General features: G+C 41.8%; 2 protein-coding genes across 2 annotated transcripts in view; one reads left to right on the top strand and one right to left on the bottom strand.

Annotated features, from left to right (window-relative positions):
* Nucleotides 1-446: 446 nt before the first annotated feature.
* On the bottom strand, nucleotides 447-20,569 carry LOC124264938. Its single transcript, XM_046699717.1, has 2 exons — nucleotides 19,486-20,569; nucleotides 447-3,456 (listed from the first exon to the last, which is right to left on the bottom strand). The coding sequence occupies exon 2, from the start codon at nucleotides 2,795-2,797 to the stop codon at nucleotides 1,511-1,513; it is 1,287 nt and encodes a 428-aa protein (XP_046555673.1). The 5' UTR covers nucleotides 2,798-3,456; nucleotides 19,486-20,569; the 3' UTR covers nucleotides 447-1,510.
* LOC124264904 (transmembrane channel-like protein 7) overlaps nucleotides 5,760-21,757 on the top strand; it is a 63,255-nt gene continuing 47,257 nt past the window's right edge. Inside the window, 2 exon segments of the mRNA XM_046699686.1 lie at nucleotides 5,760-5,882; nucleotides 17,103-17,804. Of these exon segments, the coding sequence (XP_046555642.1) occupies nucleotides 5,760-5,882; nucleotides 17,103-17,804 (825 nt within the window).

A 21,757-nucleotide genomic window follows, 5' to 3' on the forward strand; every position in this document is an offset into this window, starting at 1 on the left:
AATGATTACTCCCTGGAGAGTACCGACCACTTCCGTTTCCTATATGTAATGCAATGCATGTCGGGAATAAAACTGAGTGACTGCCGAGCATGGTTATGTGTTCAGTCACGGAAACAGTTAAATCTGACTGTTCAATCTGAAGATATATGCTACAATGAGTTCTAGAGTATTACATACGTCATTATCAGGGTAACCATTGTTATTAAAGGGCGCGGGATTTGTATCTCTTTTCGTTGAAACCCCTCTGGGAAATTTCTTTGAGTGGCATTATAGAAGACTGACTGACGCAGTTTGGTTTTACGCCGCTTTTAGCAATATTCCAGAAATATCACGGCGGGGGACACCAGAAATGGGCTTCACACATTGTGCCCATGTGGGGATTCGAACCCGGGTCTTCGGCGTGACGAGCCAACGCTTTAACCACTAGACTACCCCACCGCCCCCATTATAGAAGATGGGAAGCACAATATAGACAAACTTTATGGATATCAACTTCTTTATTTCGTGAGTGTTGTGTTTCGATACAGATTCTTGGACAATTGCCAAGCAGGAATGAAAGAATATGTATCGAAACATCGCACTCACAAAATAAAGGAGTTGTACTTAATAAAGTTTGTCTATATTGCCCTATGAGAAAAGCTTCCACATTTTTAAAAACAATACATTCCGTAGTGGGTCTCTAATGTTAACAATAACGTGACCACGATTACTATGTGTTCTTGGTAACAATCATAGCATTACATGATACATAATTCATTGAAAACCCCACTGATTGCCTGCTTGAAAAAGGTGCATCAAACTTAATTCTATTCGTAACACACAACAATGAATACTCATGTACACACGGATGTCTCGAAGTGGATCCCATACGTAAGAAATACTCAATTAAAACAAATAAATGACATATAACGAGTGATATATAATACTGTTCATTGGGATGTGCTGTTACCCTTCGACTTAGCCAATGTTTGTGCGTTATAAGGTACCCCACCAACACGAACATTCCCAAACACCAGAAACTGGCTAAAAAGCAGTGAAACCTCTTTAACTCGAAGTATTGGGTCCCACCAGAATTAACGAGTTTCATATGAAGACAAAGTAGCAAAAGTCTTGAAATGAACTTTTCATTACCTTCGTGTGTCGAAAAGCCATTTCAGCGATAATTCTCAATAATGTGCAGGTATCTTCGATTTGTTTGTGCATATACATACACGTACAGATAATGAATATTCTGAAAGAATACGTAATGACCAAACACATTCATGTGGTTTTGATTACCCGAACAGCGACGAATCTCACCTCCGTGTCACTGTTTCACTGATCGAGACAAAAAGAGTACACATGAAATATACCAAACGCTGAAAACCTTTAGAGTAATTCTCCAACATAGGTGCATTTGTTAAAATCGACCCACCTACCTTTTGAAATATAGAGCAATCGGAAATCACAATTCTGTTAGGATTTCCTGAAAATGTGAAGAAATATATAAATGAGCTAAATCGTCCATGTATCACCTAGGCGTGTATTTCTCTAACCACTGTGTACATTTGGCTATAGCTTTCTCTCGGATCTCTGCTGGAGGCGTCTCTGATCCCCTCCGATCGCACGAGATTATGTCCCTGTATCGTATATCAAAGTCACCGAATGTTATTTGAAAAGTTCGCTCTCGTTTCATTAAATTATACTTCCCTACACCTGGGATTCGCATTGCTTCTGCATTGTCCAATGATTCAACTGAAGAGGATTTAGGTAACATATTCGATTTTAGACCTATCCGAGGAAAGAGGCATTTATCTCCCCTTAGTCCTCTCCTGTTTCTAGAGTTCATTAACTCAGTGACGGTACTACTTGATGCACAACTCCTTGCACTGTCTAAAGATCCATCCTCAACTTCACACGTAGATAGCACACCAATGGCGAGATCACTTTGGTCCGTATCATTTAATATTTGGCCATTATTTCCCGTTTCACATGACGCTACTGGCTTGGGACTAGAATTATCTGCACCCATTTCGTTCAAAGTCTCATTGATAGCGTGTTGAGCCTCCAACGACATACGTGAAAATAGTTTTAGATTTTTTCGTTTAGTTGGTCTGGGTAGTCGAGATGGTCTGAGACCAGACGGTCTGGGGAAGTCATTTGCGGTTTGAATAACAGCGGGGCAGGATCTGGAAGTCTTATTACTCACTCTGCTCACAGATGTGTTAACATTTCGTGGCGTTGGTAGAAGGGTATCCATCGACTGAGCCACGTTGGTCGCATGACCCACATTCTTGATCTGAGAGTTCATGGCGTTCGTGTTGTCCAAGACCCTGCACGTCGTCGCGCCACAGGCTTTTAAAATGTCGTCTGCTGTCTTCGCAACCTCGGACCTGTCCCGCCACAATTTGACATCCGGGACAGTCTCCCGTCTAGGAACACAAGGATCTGGTTTCATTGTCTCCTTCAGAATGTCATCATCACTATCGTCGTCCTCGAAGTCGTCCACTTCGGTCACCCCTGCTCCAGTGCCCCCAAACCCAATATCAACACTGCTTTTACACACTGATCGTCTGATCGGTATAGAGTTACGGGTTCTGTTACTCAGCCGAGAAACGCTGGCCTCTGACCTCTTGGACCGAGGTCCTGACAACTGCCGGACAGAGCTTACACTCGTACTTTGCATAATCTTCGTATGTAACTTCTGGTATTTCACCTCTAAGGATTTCATCCACTGGGGGTACGGCGAATTGGCATGACTCCCAGACACATCTCGAGTGCTCGCCAGGCGAGGCGCTATACCCGTTTTGGATCGCATTGTGGCACTTATATGAACTAATTTCTATAAACTTATTGACTAGCAAAGACAGCGAGTAGCAACGGCTTTGTCCACCGGCTACGCCACCATTGTTGGCCTTTCCACAAACGATACACTTTTGCCATTCACGGTACGACCCGTTGTTAGATATGTACACAATCGTGTTTTCGTCAATACAAACGACCCTGAAGAGGTAACAGGTCGTTGAATACCCATGCGTCTCGCCTACAATTGGCTCAGTAACAGATTGTATCCACGGCGGGTAGGTTCTGTATTATGTTGACTGCCAGTCATTCCGTAATGAATGTGATCCCAAACCACCCATAACATTTGTCTTATCAATAACGCGTCGACGACTGCAAAGCGTTGTGCGAATTCCGAGCTCTTGGCCAGCAATCCTGCACTAAATGATCTGACTGAGCGAACTTTCTCAAGATTATCAAATATCAATGGGCGTGCTATGCCTCAACAGTCGTTTGTCATTTGTAATCAAAAGCCGAAATCTTCGAACCAATTAATCAATTACATACTCCGAGATTACGTTTAGTGAAGGTATTTGTCCCCATGGAATAGTCGGTCGCTTCCGGACAATGACGTAATGAGTTATTTCCGTTTCAGTCGTCTTGCTTCCATTACGAAGTGTCATATCGTGTTGAAATCTGCAACACAGAAATTTAATACATCACAAGTGTGAAAACGAGGTTTGGTGAGTTTTCTTTAGGTTGCATTTGTCAAATGTTTAGATGAAATCTTTACAAACATCCATCAGACATAGAATAAAACAGCCAATTCTAAAGACTGCATATTTTAAAGGCAAAGACGTACTAAAAAGGTTAACATCTGTTTAACTTGAAATCTGAACCCATGTGAGCGATGTTATTTATTTTTTCGGGTATTTGCAGATCATTGTCTGTAATAAACCAGGAACCCGTGAAGATCCGGGTTAGAATTGGTCTTCTGTAACCCATGCTTGTTGTAAGATGCGACTAACGGGATCGGGTGGTCAGGCTCGCTGACTTGGTTGACACATGTCATCGTATCCCAATTGCGTGGATCGATGATCATGCTGTTGATCACTGGATTGTCTGGTCCAGACTCGATTATTTACAGACCGCCGCCATACAGCTGGAATATTGCTGAGTACGGCGTTAACGACAAACCAACCAACCAATGGCCCGAAACGATCTTGCATTTAGATTTTACGTGTGGGGTTTTCAATATCCTGAAAATATGTAATTTCTACAGTATGTTTATGCAATCGCATGCGATTTCTACTATCGGAATACTTTCTATTGGATCGCAGTGTGGTTATAGCAATAAAGGGCCGTGGGGTAGCCTGATGGTTAAAGCATTCGTCCATCACGCTGACAACAGGGGTTCGATTCCCCACATGGGTACAATGTGAATGAAGCCCATTTCTGGTGTCCCTCGTCGTGATATTGTCGGAATGTTCCTAAAAGCGGCGCAAAACCATACTCATGCACTCAGTCATAGCAATATAATAAATATAACAAAACCCTCTCCATATTTCAATGGAATCCATAGTACGATTTCGACTTCGGTTGTATCATCGTAATATGGTTAACACGACACACAGCACTTTTAAAGGCGGAAATTGTGAAACATGTGAACAACAAAAGATCAACGAACGAGTACGTACCGGTGACTAAGAGCAATTCCATAATTATAAGACATTTCCACTAAAACGAAGTCCACTGAATGATTCCAATTCCACCAACGCCAAAGGGATATGATTTGCATTAACAAAGTCAGGAGTCTTACCATCCGATCACGAACCCATCAACATGGGTTAGAATTGGTCTTCAGCGACCCATGCTTGTCATAAGAGGAGGCCAACGGGATCGGATGGTCAGGCTCGCTGACTTGGTGGACACATGTCATCGTATCTCATTTGTGTAGGGGTGGTGGGGTAGCCTAGTGGTTAAAGCGTTCGCTCTTCACGCCGAAGACCCGGGTTCGATTCCCCACATGGGCACAATGTGTGAAGCCCATTTGTGGTGTCCCCCGCCGTGATATTGCTTGAATATTGCTAAAAACGGCGTAAAACCATACTCACCAACTCACTCACTCACTCATTTGTGTAGATCCATGTTGTTGATCACTGGATTGTCAAGTCGATTATTTACAATCCGTCGTCATATAGGTGGAATATTGGTGAGTGCAGCTTTAACAACAAGCAAAACCAATCCGACCACGATAGTCGACTCTTACGATAAGCATGGGTTGATGGAAATGAAACATACCAGGGGTGATTTCATTCTTCCCAAGTTCCAATCTCCCAGTAAAAGTTGGACATGCCAACGTAGGGGATTAAACTTTTGATTGAACTACCTGCACTGTTACTGCTTTCCCAAGCGCTGATTACAAGGTCACACATCTAAATACATCTCCCGCCATCGCTTCCTGCTACAGCTATGGTACACCACGAAGTCATAAAGGGGCACTTCAATTATTCAGATTAATTCCATTCTCTATCCGTGTATTTATCGGCTTTGTTCTAACGACATCAAGCAGGAAGTATCTTTCCTTATATATTATTCAGTTCTGGTTTTTCCTCCAGTACTGCTTTCGTCTTTGATTTCCACCTCAAGTCTCTTGGTTGGCAATAATATGGCTAACTGGGTTTTTTAATTCTTAAAGGATTTTTTATTGTTCTCAAACCTGATTCAGTGCTGACAGAAGGGAGATTATTGAACCCAGCTGAAACGTAGGATGAAAACTTGTTTGTGCTGAAAAGGGCTTGTTTCGTCATGTTTGGTCACACTTAAAGAAAAAGAGGGGAGATGTTATTTTGAAGTACCTAAAGAAGGGGAGATGTTTGGTCATACTCTGAGAAGGGGGATGATGGTCCATACTTAAAGAAGGAGGGGTGTTTCGTCATGCTTAAACAAGGAGGAGTGTTTCGTCATGCTTAAAGAGGAAGGATGTTTGGCCATAAAAGATGGGCGTGAGCTTACCTAAAGAAAGAGGAGAATTTGCCATACTGTTTGGTCTTGCTAAAATAAGGAATGATGTTTCGCTATACTTAAAGACAAAGAGGGTGCGGATGCCTCTAAAGAAAGAGGTGAGGTGAAATTGGGTTTTACGTCGTGCTTGAGAATGTTTCGCTCATATGACGACGTGCATGCATGTGTATGTATGTGTATGTGCGGCTGCTTGTACTAGCCCAGACTTAAGCTGGTTTTATAGTGCTAGCTCACTGAGATACCATGCCGCAGTGAAGCATGAATACCCCACTCAGACACATTATACTGACTCCGAGCCGACCAGCCCTTGTTGTACCCATTAATGCCGAGCGCCAGGCAGGGACCAACAAGTACCATATTTTGTCGTCCTTTGGTATGACGCGGTCGGGGATCGAACCCGCGACCTTCCGCTCTCCGGGCGGACGCTCTACCCACTACACCACGGAGGCGGTCTCTCTAAAGAAAGAAGGTGTTACCATAGGAGGGATGTTTGGCTATACTTAAAGAGGGTCTTTGTCTTTGAACACTCTGGAAAAGGGTGTTTGACCATTAAAGATAACGTTTTGGGGAGCATTATCGAAGGATGGTCGTTTGGCCCTGTTTACAGAAAGGTTTTTTGGCCATATGTTTACCCCCTTAAAATCATGATCACTCCCCCTGGACATAAATTATGAACGGTCCCTGCATGAGGAGCCTTTGAATGTTGGACTTGGCTGAAATATAGCCGAATATTGATTTCAAATAACAGATAGTGCTTCTATTATCAACATGGAGGAAGGTACTTTTAATATTTGCCGACGTGTTTTGATTTTTCTTCCTTTACGAGTGCTATTTCATTTCATAATGCATCCTAAATAAATGTGTAAAATAACCAGTTCCACCATTACGTTTTAAAGAAAATTTACATCTTACATATTCTCACGAGCTTTAGTTTTCATATAAACTCAATCACATACAAAACCAAACTTAACATCGGAAACTTAACACTCCAAACTTTTATCGAAGATACTTTATACAGCTATAACTTCAGATCGGCCATAATTGATAATAAACCTTTCAACATGAAGCCCTCGTCATACAGCTTGTCAAATACAAGCAAATATTATATGGGTATTATTTGCCATGTCGAGCGTCTTGTATCGAGTTGAGTGGACAATTTCACACCACACTACACCGTTAAGCTAAACTAATCCCATAAGATAGTCGTCACTGACTGATTTATTCCACCTAATGCCAATCACAGGAGGGTTGAATTCCTGGTTGAACAGAAGACGGTTAGTGAGACTTGGTGGGTATACCCAGAAACGTACAGCAGTTTTATTGTGGAGGTGCGTGTAACTTTGTATGGACTTATAGAGAGGCTTTATAAAGCAGTGACGTATATTTTTCAAAGTCGCTAGAAATTTAATTCCTTTGCACCTGGAAGAGGTTACTTTTAACTTCTTGAGGTCAGAGTTGGTTCGCTTTATGTGATGTCTTTTTATATCTGACTTTTCTATGTTGCATGGGTTGGTTGTTAGTTTTGTAAGGCCGGGGGGATATGGCGGCAACATATATATTTAAGTCCCTGGGACAAGAGGGTAGCTAGTCAATTTTTATATAGTGAGAAAATAATCGATATATTTTGAGTCGATTGGTCCCGTCGTACGTTTGAACTGTGGCACCTCATATATGTTACGCGATCGAGAACATACTCAGTGAGTGAGTTTAGTTTTACGCCACTTTTAGCAATATTCCAACGATATCAAGGCGGGGGGACAGAAATGGGCTTCACACATTCCACCCATGTGGGGAATCGAACCCGGGCCTTCGGTGTGACGAGCGAACGCTTTATCCACTAGGCTACCCCACCACCCCGAGAACATACTGCAAGGATAGAGCATGTGTATCCAGCATGAGAGAACAAGATTGTGCTGAAACGTATACGCTGTAAGACAGGTAGGGGTTCGAACCAGTGGTGTCAGATCCCTTGGTGCTTCATCCACTGGGCTACAGGACGCCACTCGAGGGGACATACTTTTGTTAATGTCATTCATTATTAATGCAAGACAAATCCTATGGATAACAACTTCTTGATTTATTTTACACAACGTTTCTGGGCCAGTTCTTGCCCCTTCGTCAGGTGGATAATGATGATAGTGAACAAGCGTAAGGCGGGACTGTTTGTACATACTTAATTTTATCTCCTTTAACGTGTGTGAAGCCCACTTCTGGTGTCCCCTGTCGTGATATTTCTCGAATATTGTTAAAAGCGGCATAAAACTAAACTCACTTACTCATGACTGCCATCCACGGAAACCTTAACGGCCATGATGTAACTCATTAATACAACTATCAGTAACTTGCCATGGGGGATCCTCCATGAACCTGGTGGATGGGAGATAACAGATACCCTGGTCTGATAACAATATCAATGACTTAGTTAATTATTATTCATGAGTTAAGTTAGCAGGTTTCCCAAGCACAGTACTTGATGTTAACAACAGATGAAAAGAATGTTTAATGCAAGGGGTTAAAAGCATTGGAAACACGCACGTGCGCCGATGGGGCGATTGGAAAGGGCAAAGGAGTGAATGTCTGGGTGAATGAGTTAGATGAATGGTTCAGGGATGAGTGGACGGTGGTGAGTGGACGGTGGTGCTGTGGGCGATCAGTGGGCAGAACTGATGGGTAAGGATGGTTAACAAAATGTAACATAAACGGATGGGGTTCACAGGTCACTGACTTGAGAAGATGGTGATCACGGAGAATAGTAGATGAGCAAGGTTCTTGGCCAGTTAGTAGGCTGGTGGGTATTGTTAGGGACCAGTGAGTGAGTTTGGTTTTACGCCGCTTTTAGCAATATTCCAGCCACATCACGGCGGGGAACACCAGACATGGGCTTCACACATTGTCCCCATATGGCGAATCGAACCCGGGCCTTCGGCGTGACGGCGAACGCTTTAACCACTAGGCTACCCCACCGACCCCAGGAACCAATGAGCAGGTGGAGGGGTAGGGCTGGTGATCAATTACTTTGGTGGAAGGGAAGGGGTGGTCATCAGTTAGTTTGGTGGAAGGGTAGGGGTGGTCATCAGTTTGATGGAAGGGTAGGGGTGGTCATCAGTTACTTTGGTGGAAGGGTGGGGGTGGTCATCAGTTAGTTTGGTGGAAGGGTAGGGGTGGTCATCAGTTAGTTTGGTGGAAGGGTAGGGGTGGTCATCAGTTTGGTGGAAGGGTAGGGGGTGGTCATCAGTTAGTTTGGTGGAAGGGTAGTAGAGGTGGTCATCAGTTAGTTTGGTGGAAGGGTAGGGGTGGTCATCAGTTAGTTTGGTGGAAGGGTAGGGGGTGGTCATCAGTTACTTTGGTGGAAGGGTAGAGGGTGGTCATCAGTTTGGTGGAAGGGTAGAGGTGGTCATCAGTTAGTTTGGTGGAAGGGTAGGGGGTGGTCATCAGTTAGTTTGGTGGAAGGGTAGGGGTGGTCATCAGTTAGTTTGGTGGAAGGGTAGAGGGGTGGTCATCAGTTAGTTTGGTGGAAGGGTAGAGGGTGGTCATCAGTTACTTTGGTGGAAGGGTAGAGGGTGGTCATCAGTTTGGTGGAAGGGTAGGGGTGGTCATCAGTTTGGTGGAAGGGTAGGGGTGGTCATCAGTTAGTTTGGTGGAAGGGTAGGGGTGGTCATCAGTTTGGTGGAAGGGTAGGGGTGGTCATCAGTTACTTTGGTGGAAGGGTAGAGGGTGGTCATCAGTTTGGTGGAAGGGTAGAGGGTGGTCATCAGTTTGGTGGAAGGGTAGGGGAGGTCATCAGTTTGGTGGAAGGGTAGAGGGTGGTCATCAGTTTGGTGGAAGGGTAGGGGTGGTCATCAGTTTGGTGGAAGGGTAGGGGGTGGTCATCAGTTAGTTTAGTGGAAGGGTAGGGTTGGTGATCAATCAGTAGGGTGGGTGGTCATGATTGGGGAGGGGGGGGATGACTCTGCTTTTAGAGATTTCTTATGGATGTGGAAAGGGTTTTGTCGCTTCTATTTCTATCAATGAGCAGGGTGGATGGGTAAGGTTAATCAATAAGTAGGCTGGGGGATATGGTTAGTGCTCGGTTAGTTAGGTGGAAGGGTAAGGTTGGAGATCCATGTGTATGGAACATGGGTGAGGTTGATGAATGACAAATCAAGTGGATTATGTGAGTGGCATGTTTATATAAATGAATGATTAAGTAGGCATACAGAGCCTGCAATTTGAGAATACAACCACGAGTCATAGGATTTAATTATTCATTGATATTGTAACAAAACCATATATGTGTCATTACGAAGCTATAAAAAATACCAAAGTGGAATCTAAACCTAACTATGCACATGACACGCTTGAGGACATCCACATTACAACGGACTGAACAATAGTATTGTTGGAAACAACGGCAGAAGCCTGGGCAGCCTATACAGATCCGTTACACTGCAGATACCGCCGTTATTGACTACACCGCTACCACTGTATGCTATAAAGGCTCAACGTATGAATGTATGTTTCCTCGAGGATATGTGCAATTGATAGCATTGCAACACTAGGGATATATTGTACAGACAATGTAACGTTGTGTTGACATGTTGTGCTGCGTGGGGCGTCAGGAAGTAGGCGTAATAACAGCATGCAAGTAAATGCATGTCATGGTGAAGTGTGAAATATTGGGTAATATAGTACGCCATAGAAGTCAAGGTTACGTATTACGATCAAATGTGAAATATTGGTTATATAATACTCCATTCCACTCATTGGTATCGTGAAATATCGGGTAATATAGTACACCATAGAAGTCATGGCTACATTGTTGTCATGAACTGTGAAATATCGGGTAATATAGTACACAATAGAAATCATGGCTACATTGTTGTCATGAAGTGTGAAATATAGGGTAGTATAGTACACCATAGACATCATGGCTATATTGTTATCATGAAGTGTGAAATATAGGGTAATATAGTACACCATAGAAGTCATGGCTGCATTGTTATTATGAAGTGTGAAATATAGGGTAATATAGTACACCATAGAAGTCATGGCCACATTGTTATCATGAACTGTGAAATATTGGGTAATATAGTACACCATAGAAGTCATGGCTGCATTGTTGTCATGAACTGTGAGATATAGGGTAATATAGTACACCATAGACGTCATGGCTACATTGTTGTCATGAAGTGTGAAATATTGGGTAATATAGTACACTATAGAAGTCAAGGCTACATTGTTATCATGAAGTGTGAAATATTGGGTATATATAGTACACCATAGACGTCATGGCTATATTGTTATCATGAAGTGTGAAAAATAGGGTAATATAGTAAACCACAGAAGTCATGGCTGCATTGTTATCATGAAGTGTGAAAAATATGGTAATATAGTAAACCATAGAAGTCATGGCTGCATTTTTGTCATGAACTGTGAGATATAGGGTAATATAGTACACCATAGACGTCATGGCTACATTGTTGTCATGAAGTGTGAAATATTGGGTAATATAGTACACTATAGAAGTCATGGCTACATTGTTCTCATGAATTGTGAGATATAGGGTAATATAGTACACCACAGACGTCATGGCTATATTGTTATCATGAAGTGTGAAATATAGGGTAATATAGTACACCATAGAAGTCATGGCTGCATTGTTATCATGAACTGTGAGATATAGGGTAATATAGAACACCATAGAAGTCATGGCCATATTGTTATCATGAAGTGTGAAAAATAGGGTAATATAGTACACAATAGAAGTCATGGCTGCATTGTTATCATGAACTGTGAAATATAGGGTAATATAGTACGCCATACTAGTCATTGGCTACATTGTTATATATCATGAAGTGTGAAATATCGGGTAATATAGTACACCATAGAAGTCATGGCTACATTGTTATCATGAACTGTGAAATATAGGGTAATATATAGTACACCATAGAAGTCATGGCTACATTGTTGTCATGATTGGTATGTGAAATATAGGGTAATATAGTACACCATACTAGTCATGGCTACATTGTTGTCATGAACTGTGAAATATTGGGTAATATAGTACGCCATAGAAGTACACCATAGATGTCATGGCTACATTGTTGTCATGAACTGTGAGAAATAGGGTAATATAGTACACCATAGAAGTCATGGCTACATTGTTGTCATGAACTGTGAAATATAGGGTAATATAGTACACCATAGATGTCATGGCTACATTGTTGTCATGAACTGTGAAATATAGGGTAATATAGTACACCATAGAAGTCATGGCTACATTGTTGTCATGAAGTGTGAAATATTGGGTAATATAGTACACCATAGATGTCATGGCTACATTGTTGTCATGAACTGTGAAATATAGGGTAATATAGTACACCATAGAAGTCATGGCTACATTGTTGTCATGAACTGTGAGATATAGGGTAATATAGTACACCATAGATGTCATGGCTACATTGTTGTCATGAACTGTGAAATATAGGGTAATATAGTACACCATAGAAGTCATGGCTACATTGTTGTCATGAAGTGTGAAATATAGGGTAGTATAGTACACCATAGACATCATGGCTATATTGTTATCATGAAGTGTGAAATATAGGGTAATATAGTACACCATAGATGTCATGGCTGCATTGTTATTATGAAGTGTGAGATATAGGGTAATATAGTACACCATAGAAGTCATGGCCACATTGTTATCATGAACTGTGAAATATTGGGTAATATAGTACACCATAGAAGTCATGGCTGCATTGTTGTCATGAACTGTGAGATATAGGGTAATATAGTACACCATAGACGTCATGGCTACATTGTTGTCATGAAGTGTGAAATATTGGGTAATATAGTACACTATAGAAGTCATGGCTACATTGTTATCATGAAGTGTGAAATATTGGGTAATATAGTACACCATAGACGTCATGGCTATATTGTTATCATGAAGTGTGAAATATAGGGTAATATAGTAAACCATAGAAGTCATGGCTGCATTGTTATCATGAAGTGTGAAAAATATGGTAATATAGTACACCATAGAAGTCATGGCTGCATTGTTGTCATGAACTGTGAGATATAGGGTAATATAGTACACCATAGACGTCATGGCTACATTGTTGTCATGAAGTGTGAAATATTGGGTAATATAGTACACTATAGAAGTCATGGCTACATTGTTCTCATGAATTGTGAGATATAGGGTAATATAGTACACCACAGACGTCATGGCTATATTGTTATCATGAAGTGTGAAATATAGGGTAATATAGTACACCATAGAAGTCATGGCTGCATTGTTATCATGAACTGTGAGATATAGGGTAATATAGAACACCATAGAAGTCATGGCCATATTGTTATCATGAAGTGTGAAAAATAGGGTAATATAGTACACAATAGAAGTCATGGCTGCATTGTTATCATGAACTGTGAGATATAGGGTAATATAGAACACCATACTAGTCATGGCTACATTGTTATCATGAAGTGTGAAATATAGGGTAATATAGTACACCATAGAAGTCATGGCTACATTGTTATCATGAAGTGTGAAATATAGGGTAATATAGTACACCATAGAAGTCATGGCTACATTGTTGTCATGAAGTGTGAAATATAGGGTAATATAGTACACCATACTAGTCATGGCTACATTGTTGTCATGAAGTGTGAAATATTGGGTAATATAGTACACCATAGATGTCATGGCTACATTGTTGTCATGAACTGTGAGATATAGGGTAATATAGTACACCATAGAAGTCATGGCTACACTGTTGTCATGAACTGTGAAATATAGGGTAATATAGTACACCATAGATGTCATGGCTACATTGTTGTCATGAACTGTGAAATATAGGGTAATACAGTACACCATAGAAGTCATGGCTACATTGTTGTCATGAAGTGTGAAATATAGGGTAATATAGTACACCATAGATGTCATGGCTACATTGTTGTCATGAACTGTGAGATATAGGGTAATATAGTACACCATAGAAGTCATGGCTACACTGTTGTCATGAACTGTGAGATATAGGGTAATATAGTACACCATAGATGTCATGGCTACATTGTTGTCATGAACTGTGAGATATAGGGTAATATAGTACACCATAGACGTCATGGCACATTGTTATCATGAACTGTGAAATATTGGGTAATATAGTACACCATAGAAGTCATGGCTGCATTGTTGTCATGAACTGTGAGATATAGGGTAATATAGTACACCATAGAAGTCATGGCTACATTGTTGTCATGAACTGTGAGATATAGGGTAATATAGTACACCATAGACGTCATGGCCACATTGTTATCATGAACTGTGAAATATTGGGTAATATAGTACACCATAGAAGTCATGGCTGCATTGTTGTCATGAACTGTGAGATATAGGGTAATATAGTACACCATAGAAGTCATGGCTACATTAATACCATCAACTGTACAATATTGGGTAATATAGTACACCATAGAAGTCATGGCTACACTGTTATCATGAACTGTGAAATATTGGGTAATGTAGCATGCCATAGAAGCCATAGTTACGTATTATGATGAATTGTAAACTATCGGATAACATAACACATCTTACCGCTCATTGACTCATGTTATTTTAAACTGTGAGATATAGGGTAATATAGTACACGATACCAGGCTCCGTATGGTGCCTTGTGAAATAGTGAACAAAATATCCTGTCAGTCGACAAGCATGGGTTGCTGAAGACCAGTTCTAACTCGGATCTTCACGGTGGTGACACTGTACCTATTACAACCAAAGCAACTGTTACACTTAATTTTGCACTGTGAATACGGCGTAATGTTACAATACACAATATTACACGGGGCTACGCGTTTTAATGCGCTGAGAATGGTGGAATATGGTACGCAATACCACACACGGTGACTTGATAATACATCGTGCAGTGTTGGGCACAGTTATCTGACACACCATAACACTGAAGGTTACCATTTATTGTGTGGTAAATGTACTCACCAGTTTTACACAGCAAGCTAATCAGCTGCTTCCATAACTGAAATTTCATAACGAAATAGGATTCTAGGTTTGGTTCTTTTCCTGACTTGAATAATGACAGATATCACTCAAATTATCAAATGTTATAGCCGAAGCAAACACTTAGACTGCGAATCTAACAAATACAGAAAAAAAATATTTTATTCAATAATGTCCACCTGTGAGTTTACCGACCTGCAGCACTAGGCCCTGAAGAGGATTAAATCTTTAATTCTACCTTTAGCCCGTACTTGTACACAGCCTGTAAGTTAAAGTCGTACTTGAAAACAACCTAAGTACACCTCCAACACTAACTTTAAGTCGTACTTTATTACACCCAAAGTACAGCTCAAATATTACCATTAATTTGTACTTTTACTCAACCTAAGTGCCGCTCAAACACTAATTTAAAGGTGTACTGTCACAAAATATACATGTAAGTGAATCTTAGGTGAAGAGTGAAGGAAAGGTGTACTTTTACATAACATAGGTGCAGCCCAAACACTAATTTAAAGTTGTACTTTATACAACCTAAGTATACCTGGAACATTAACTTTAAGTCATACTTAGTTGTAACATCTTAACAACAGCCCAAACTCCAACTTAAAGTAACTTCCATTAGGCTTAACAATGACAATAACAGATTAATCGACTTGCTACAAAATTCAACCGCTTAACTCAAGCACAATTTCTAACCAACAGCTTTCAACTAATTACAACTCGTACCCCTAGTGCTCGTACCTACCTGATCTCGAGTGGTGGAGAAAAAACATATCTCATGATTTAATCGGTAATCATTAATGTCATGGTGACAGACATGCATATCAAAACATACACACTATTGTGTCATGTCATGTCATGCCATGTCATACACACTTACAACTACTTAATACAAGAGTCCTAAGTAAGGGTCTTGTGTATGACAATATACACTAGCATTATACACCAGTCTTCTACCCGTGTAGCTGGTTTACAAGCCAGCACGCCTAACACATGGCCACCATCGTAACGACATATACTGCCCGCACAGAAGTGTATTATTAACCTGTTAATGATTGTTTGCTTGTCAGTGGCAGTGAATCGAACACGTTCGGCTGACTTAACCTTTCGCAGCGGTTTCAAAAGTCGCTAGGTGTGAGAGCATTTTCCCATGTCGTAAACAGCTAGATATGGAATCCCAGAAGGGATATTGTCGCTTTGTCGCATTGTTCTGTTGAAGGCCTTATAAAACAAGCATAACGTGTCAAAATGAACAACAACGCGACAATGTCGTACCGAGAATTCCATAGTTATCGTTTCCTCGACGAAGGGTACGAGCCTCAAGGGGGAAATATAAATCTATTATACATTGTTGATCGTGACTTGTTTTAACAAGCTGATCTGTAGCAGTTTCTTGTGCGTACAGACACATAGTGAAAACGCTCGTAATGATTTGTGATTTTTTTTTTTCTTTTTTAAGTTAAAAAAATATGACATAATTATTTCAGGATTTTCGGGTTGCCAGTGACTATAGTCAAACATAAACAATGACAGTGTATGTATATGACGTATTATATTATATTATATTATATTATTGTATTGTATTGTATTGTATTGTATTGTATTGTATTATGTTATATTATTTGTTATGTTCCTTTGGTGTGATGAGTTGTGTTAAGTTCTGCTTCACATTGCAGTGGGGGCGGTGTGGTAGCCTAGTGGTTAAAGCGTTCGCTCGTCACGCCGAAGACCCGGGTTCGATTCCCCACATGGGTACAATGTGTGAAGCCCATTTCTGGTGTCCCCCGCCGTGATATTGCTGGAATATTGCTAAAAGCGGCGTAAAACTAAACTCACTCAATCACTCACAATGCAGTGAGTTGTATTGAGTTGTATAGCTGTGAATAGTTGCATATTTCGAAGACGCTTCAAAACAGCACATTTCCAAAAAGCACCGTCATTAGCATTTGATGTTAGTCTGTAGGGGATCCGGAAGGCAGCAGTCTGTATATAATCGAGTCTGGACCAGACAATCCAGTGATCAACATCATGAGTATCGATCTACGCAACTGGGATACGATGGCATGTGTCAACCAAATCAGCGAGCCTGACCACCCGATCCCGTTAGTCGCCTTTTACGACAAGCATGGGTTACAGAAGACCAATTCTAACCTGGATCTTCACGAGTAGGATCCTGAGTGAGTGTACACCATACGTATCAATGCGTAGCAAGGGCATATCACTATTTAACAAGTACGTCTGTATGTCCTGTAAAGATAGTAGATAAATAGGACCACGAGCAGCAATTTCCTTGACCATAGTTGTTGACCAGCAGATTGGACAGGTGAGCGAGCAGATTGGACAGGTGAGCGATCAGATTGGACAGGTGAGCGATCAGATTGGACAGGTGAGCGAGCAGATTGGACAGGTGAGCGAGCAGATTGGACAGGTTAGCGATCAGATTGGACAGGTGAGCGAGCAGATTGGACAGGTTAGCGATCAGATTGGACAGGTGAGCGAGCAGATTGGACAGGTTAGCGATCAGATTGGACAGGTTAGCGAGCAGATTGGACAGGTTAGCGATCAGATTGGACAGGGGAGCGAGCAGATTGGACAGGTGAGCGATCAGATTGGACAGGTGAGCGATCAGATTGGACAGGTGAGCGATCAGATTGGACAGGTGAGCTATCAGATTGGACAGGTGAGCGAGCAGATTGGACAGGTGAGCGATCAGATTGGACAGGTGAGCGAGCAGATTGGACAGGTGAGCGAGCAGATTGGACAGGTTAGCGATCAGATTGGACAGGTGAGCGAGCAGATTGGACAGGTTAGCGATCAGATTGGACAGGGGAGCGAGCAGATTGGACAGGTGAGCGATCAGATTGGACAGGTGAGCGATCAGATTGGACAGGTGAGCTATCAGATTGGACAGGTGAGCGAGCAGATTGGACAGGTGAGCGATCAGATTGGACAGGTGAGCGATCAGATTGGACAGGTGAGCGATCAGATTGGACAGGTGAGCGATCAGATTGGACAGGTGGGCGAGCAAATTGAACACTGACCACACTGACCAACCAACAGTCACGTGATGTGTGAACTACAGATCAAAACAAAATGTAAACCTTAAAATTTGACTAAACATTATAAACGCTATCGAATCGCTACAAGGCTGAAAACAGCCACCGACACACTGCAAACTCATATCCAAACACACAACTATAATACCTGTATATGAAATACACTGCCAATTGACAAGATCTTGGTTGTTTCCCTTTGGGCTCTGTCAGGCATGGGGTATACTTTACAATCTGACAGACATGGATGACAAGAAACTCATTGTCAACAACACTTATTGTCAGATCCGTACCATTTGTTTGTTATTCGACATTAGTGTGTTCCGAAATTCGTTATTGAAGCTGTTATGTTGTACTGGTATTAATACTGAATGTATTTTATCATAATAAACATACATGACTGGGTCCCGATCCACAAAACGTTCGTAGCGCTACGACATTCGTAACGATAAACTATAGAGTTACGACATCTCGTAACGATAAACTATAGAGTTACGACATCTCGTAACGATAAACTATAGTGTTACGACATCTCGTAACGATAAGCTATAGAGTTACGACATCTCGTAACGATAAACTATAGAGTTACGACATCTCGTAACGATAAACTATAGTTACGACATCTCGTAACATTACGACATCTCGTAACATTACAAACACTTTGTGGATCGGACCACGGTCTAATTTGGATATCGACATGAGTGCTACCGAGCCGATGAAAACATGTGATTTCTTGCCATGGTTTGACGCATTAAACTAAATGTACACACGCACATGTCCACAGTATACACTATTGACCAGACGGGCGGTTTACATACACATTTCTTTGCCTTTCACTTTAAGTATTTCAATAATATGTTGAGGACCAGCATCCGAGTAACAGATTGTATATATTGTGCATAGAGCTCAGGTCACAATTCAGTTCAAGTTAAGAACACTGAGCGCGGAGAGTCCTTGGATGGGTGACCGTGTTTAGCAGCTTGACTCCTGAGAGTTTCTAGGACGTCTGTCCTGCCCACGAAGCACATGGGATAGATGTGGTCTCACCTTAGGCAAAAGAGTTTGTTCCAAATTGCCTCTGTACATCTTGCAAAAAATGGGTACCCGGTGAGATAAGTCATGTGACTATTAACTTTCCAGTGCCTCACAGGCAGCTTGGGTTATCCGGGGTAATAATAATCAGACTGTGTGTTAGAGCTTTGAGCATGTACCTTGTACATGGAAAAGGGGCATTATAAATTCACGTTTATTTAGTATTAGACACCTGTCTTTGATAATGTTTTGATGATGACAGGCCAGGTGGGACAACTTAGGAATGACCAGCGAGTCCTAACTTGACACACAGAAGGAAGCAGGCTACAAAGACATATTTTATATCACTGGAAAGATCTCGAGGAGATGAACCCAAAACGTCCATGTGCCAGTGTGTTCACGTGTTCATAAGCTCACAAATTGGCTCTGAAGATGCATTTCTGGCGGAATTATCATTCAGGTATCATTTTTTTATATCACCTGCATCATAACAATGATTACCTCACCGGATGTCAGTTTCACAGTAAACACAAATGAAGAGAGGGGTATTTTACATTTACTTTCTTTTGCCTTTCAGATTAAGCATTTTTTATATGTTGACAAGAGACATACCTTTGTGACATCCTTGAGACAGCGGTGCAGGTATATTCACATATACACCCAGACGTTCTCAACATGAGCAACATCCATCGCGAGTAAGGAGAAAGAATTGGGACTATTTCACTGAGAACCAGTATCCCTAGGGCTCTGTTCGTCTGCCTCGGATGCAACCGACAAGTACACGTTTAATGTCTCAGAATTCGAACGCATCGGTAAAGTGAGATCCTGTCGTCTGCTTCCGAAGTCAAACTGTATAATAACACGTGTCTCTGGAACTTTCGTGTCAGCTTCTAAGTCATGCCGTCTGCTTCTAAATCATGTCGTCTGCTTCTGAATCGTGTCGTCTGCTTCCCACAACAGCAAGTGCAGATCTCCTTGATCTGTCTCCGTTGATTTCACTATGAACGTTTATCCCGAGATATCTCCGGAAGATCTCTAATTTCTAATCATGAAACAATCTTCGCCCACTCAAACACGTCGCACTTATACACCATTCAAGATATCCAGGTAAATACTCTCCACACGGGATTTCAGCAATTCCTGACACTCTCCAAACAAAAGTCGTCCACCACTTGTCCTGAAATGACTGCGACTCAATCTCCCTCTCAAATCCTCCCAGCATTCCATGGACCCTAAGTCAGTGAGCCCAACATGGGTTAATCCCGTCTGTACGTTTATCAGGCGATCTGTGATATTTGACTACTCGGGGTCTGAATAAGAACGTTAAACTTTGTCGCTGAACACTATTAAGCTTTAAATGTCGACCGCGCTGTTCTGGCTAAGTCTGAGTGAGTAAACCTTCCCTAAATGACAAATAAATCCACAATATAAACTCGACCTCCCCGAATTTGCACCTTAGTAACCGTACACTGTCGGTGTTGATCTTAACTCGCGGCAATCGATTTATCCATCGGCTCAGCCCCTCCATTAAGATGCCAGTAACGTTGAATCCTGAGGTGCGTTTGTCCGCTGTTGTCGTTGTGAGACGCCCGAGTGAACTAATGTAAATAACAATAATAGAAAGGGCGTGGGTATGATTGGAAACTCAATTCGGAACAGGTAGCGTTGATTGGACTTAAGTTCGGATCTACGGTACAGTTCAAGTAAACAGGAGCGTTGATTATATTGTCGTAAATCCATAAACCACGTGGTCTCACCGTTGCGGTGTTTTAGTATGCCATAGCGCTGGTATATTCTTATTTCAGTTACGTAATGCTACATGTGCACATGACAAAGTTGTCTTGAGAACTAGGGATCGCATAACCGGATCGTCTGTGTCCTAGTCTCTGTGAATGTTTAAAAATGTCCGTGTTCAACGCAATTGTGAGTGGGTGGGTGAGTGAGTGAGTGAGTGAGTGAGTGGGTGGGTGAGTGAGTGAGTGAGTGAGTGAGTGAGTGAGTGAGTGAGTGAGTGAGTGAGTGAGTGAGTGAGTGAGTGAGTGAGTGAGTGAGTGAGTGAGTGACAAACCTAGAACCGGCGTTCGAACCAACTATCATCCAATGTTTCAGGCGTGCTCAAGGTAGGCATACCTGCACAGCGAGTTGTGACAAAGGTGAAAGTCTTAACTATTGAATGTTACGGTATTATAGCCAAAACCACATACCTCCATGAGGTCATACAATGGACAGACACCTGCCAGGGATCGATAACGATAAATCAACATAATAGAATACAAGTCAGCCTGAAAGTGTCAATATATACTTCACAGTACAAATATACATCACCCCATATCTTCCCCGTGTTTTATTGTGATCATCTTTCAATCTAGTTGTGTACTGGACTGACTGAGTTTAGTTTTACGCCGCTTTTAGCAATATTCCAGCAATATCACGGCTGGGGACACCAGAAATGGGCTTCACACATTGTGCCTATGTGGGGAATCGAACCCGGGTCTTCGGCGTGACGAGCCAACGCTTTAACCACTAGGCTACCCCGCATCCCCTTGTGTACTGTAGCAGCCAGTGACTGCAACAGCTCTGTAACGTTGTCCCCCAAACCGACCTCCATGTCTGCACTAGTTTGTTCCCAGCTAGTTCAAAAATGGTTCACTGGATCTCAGAATCAGTCGTGTGAAACCCTTAATCCCCTTGAATTTCAGTTTTCAGCTAGCTGGGAACACCCCGCCTGCACTGACGTTGCAACCGTGCAGGGAAACAATGTCGACATTACGCATCGCTGCTGATATTACGGATCAGTTTGTGTAAATTATTAATGAGCGTCGTCTCAACCGTCGGTGCAGTAATACCACGGTATTACGAGTGTAGTGAGTGAGTGAGTTTAGTT

Source organism: Haliotis rubra, unplaced genomic scaffold (genome assembly GCF_003918875.1).
Source record: "Haliotis rubra isolate DU_JTF1 unplaced genomic scaffold, ASM391887v1 Scf95, whole genome shotgun sequence".
Taxonomy (NCBI): domain Eukaryota; kingdom Metazoa; phylum Mollusca; class Gastropoda; order Lepetellida; family Haliotidae; genus Haliotis; species Haliotis rubra.

Bases quoted from the DNA above. Each gene is read 5' to 3' on its own strand.
- LOC124264938 (XM_046699717.1), bottom strand. From the start codon at position 2,797: ATGCGATCCAAAACGGGTATAGCGCCTCGCCTGGCGAGCACTCGAGAT.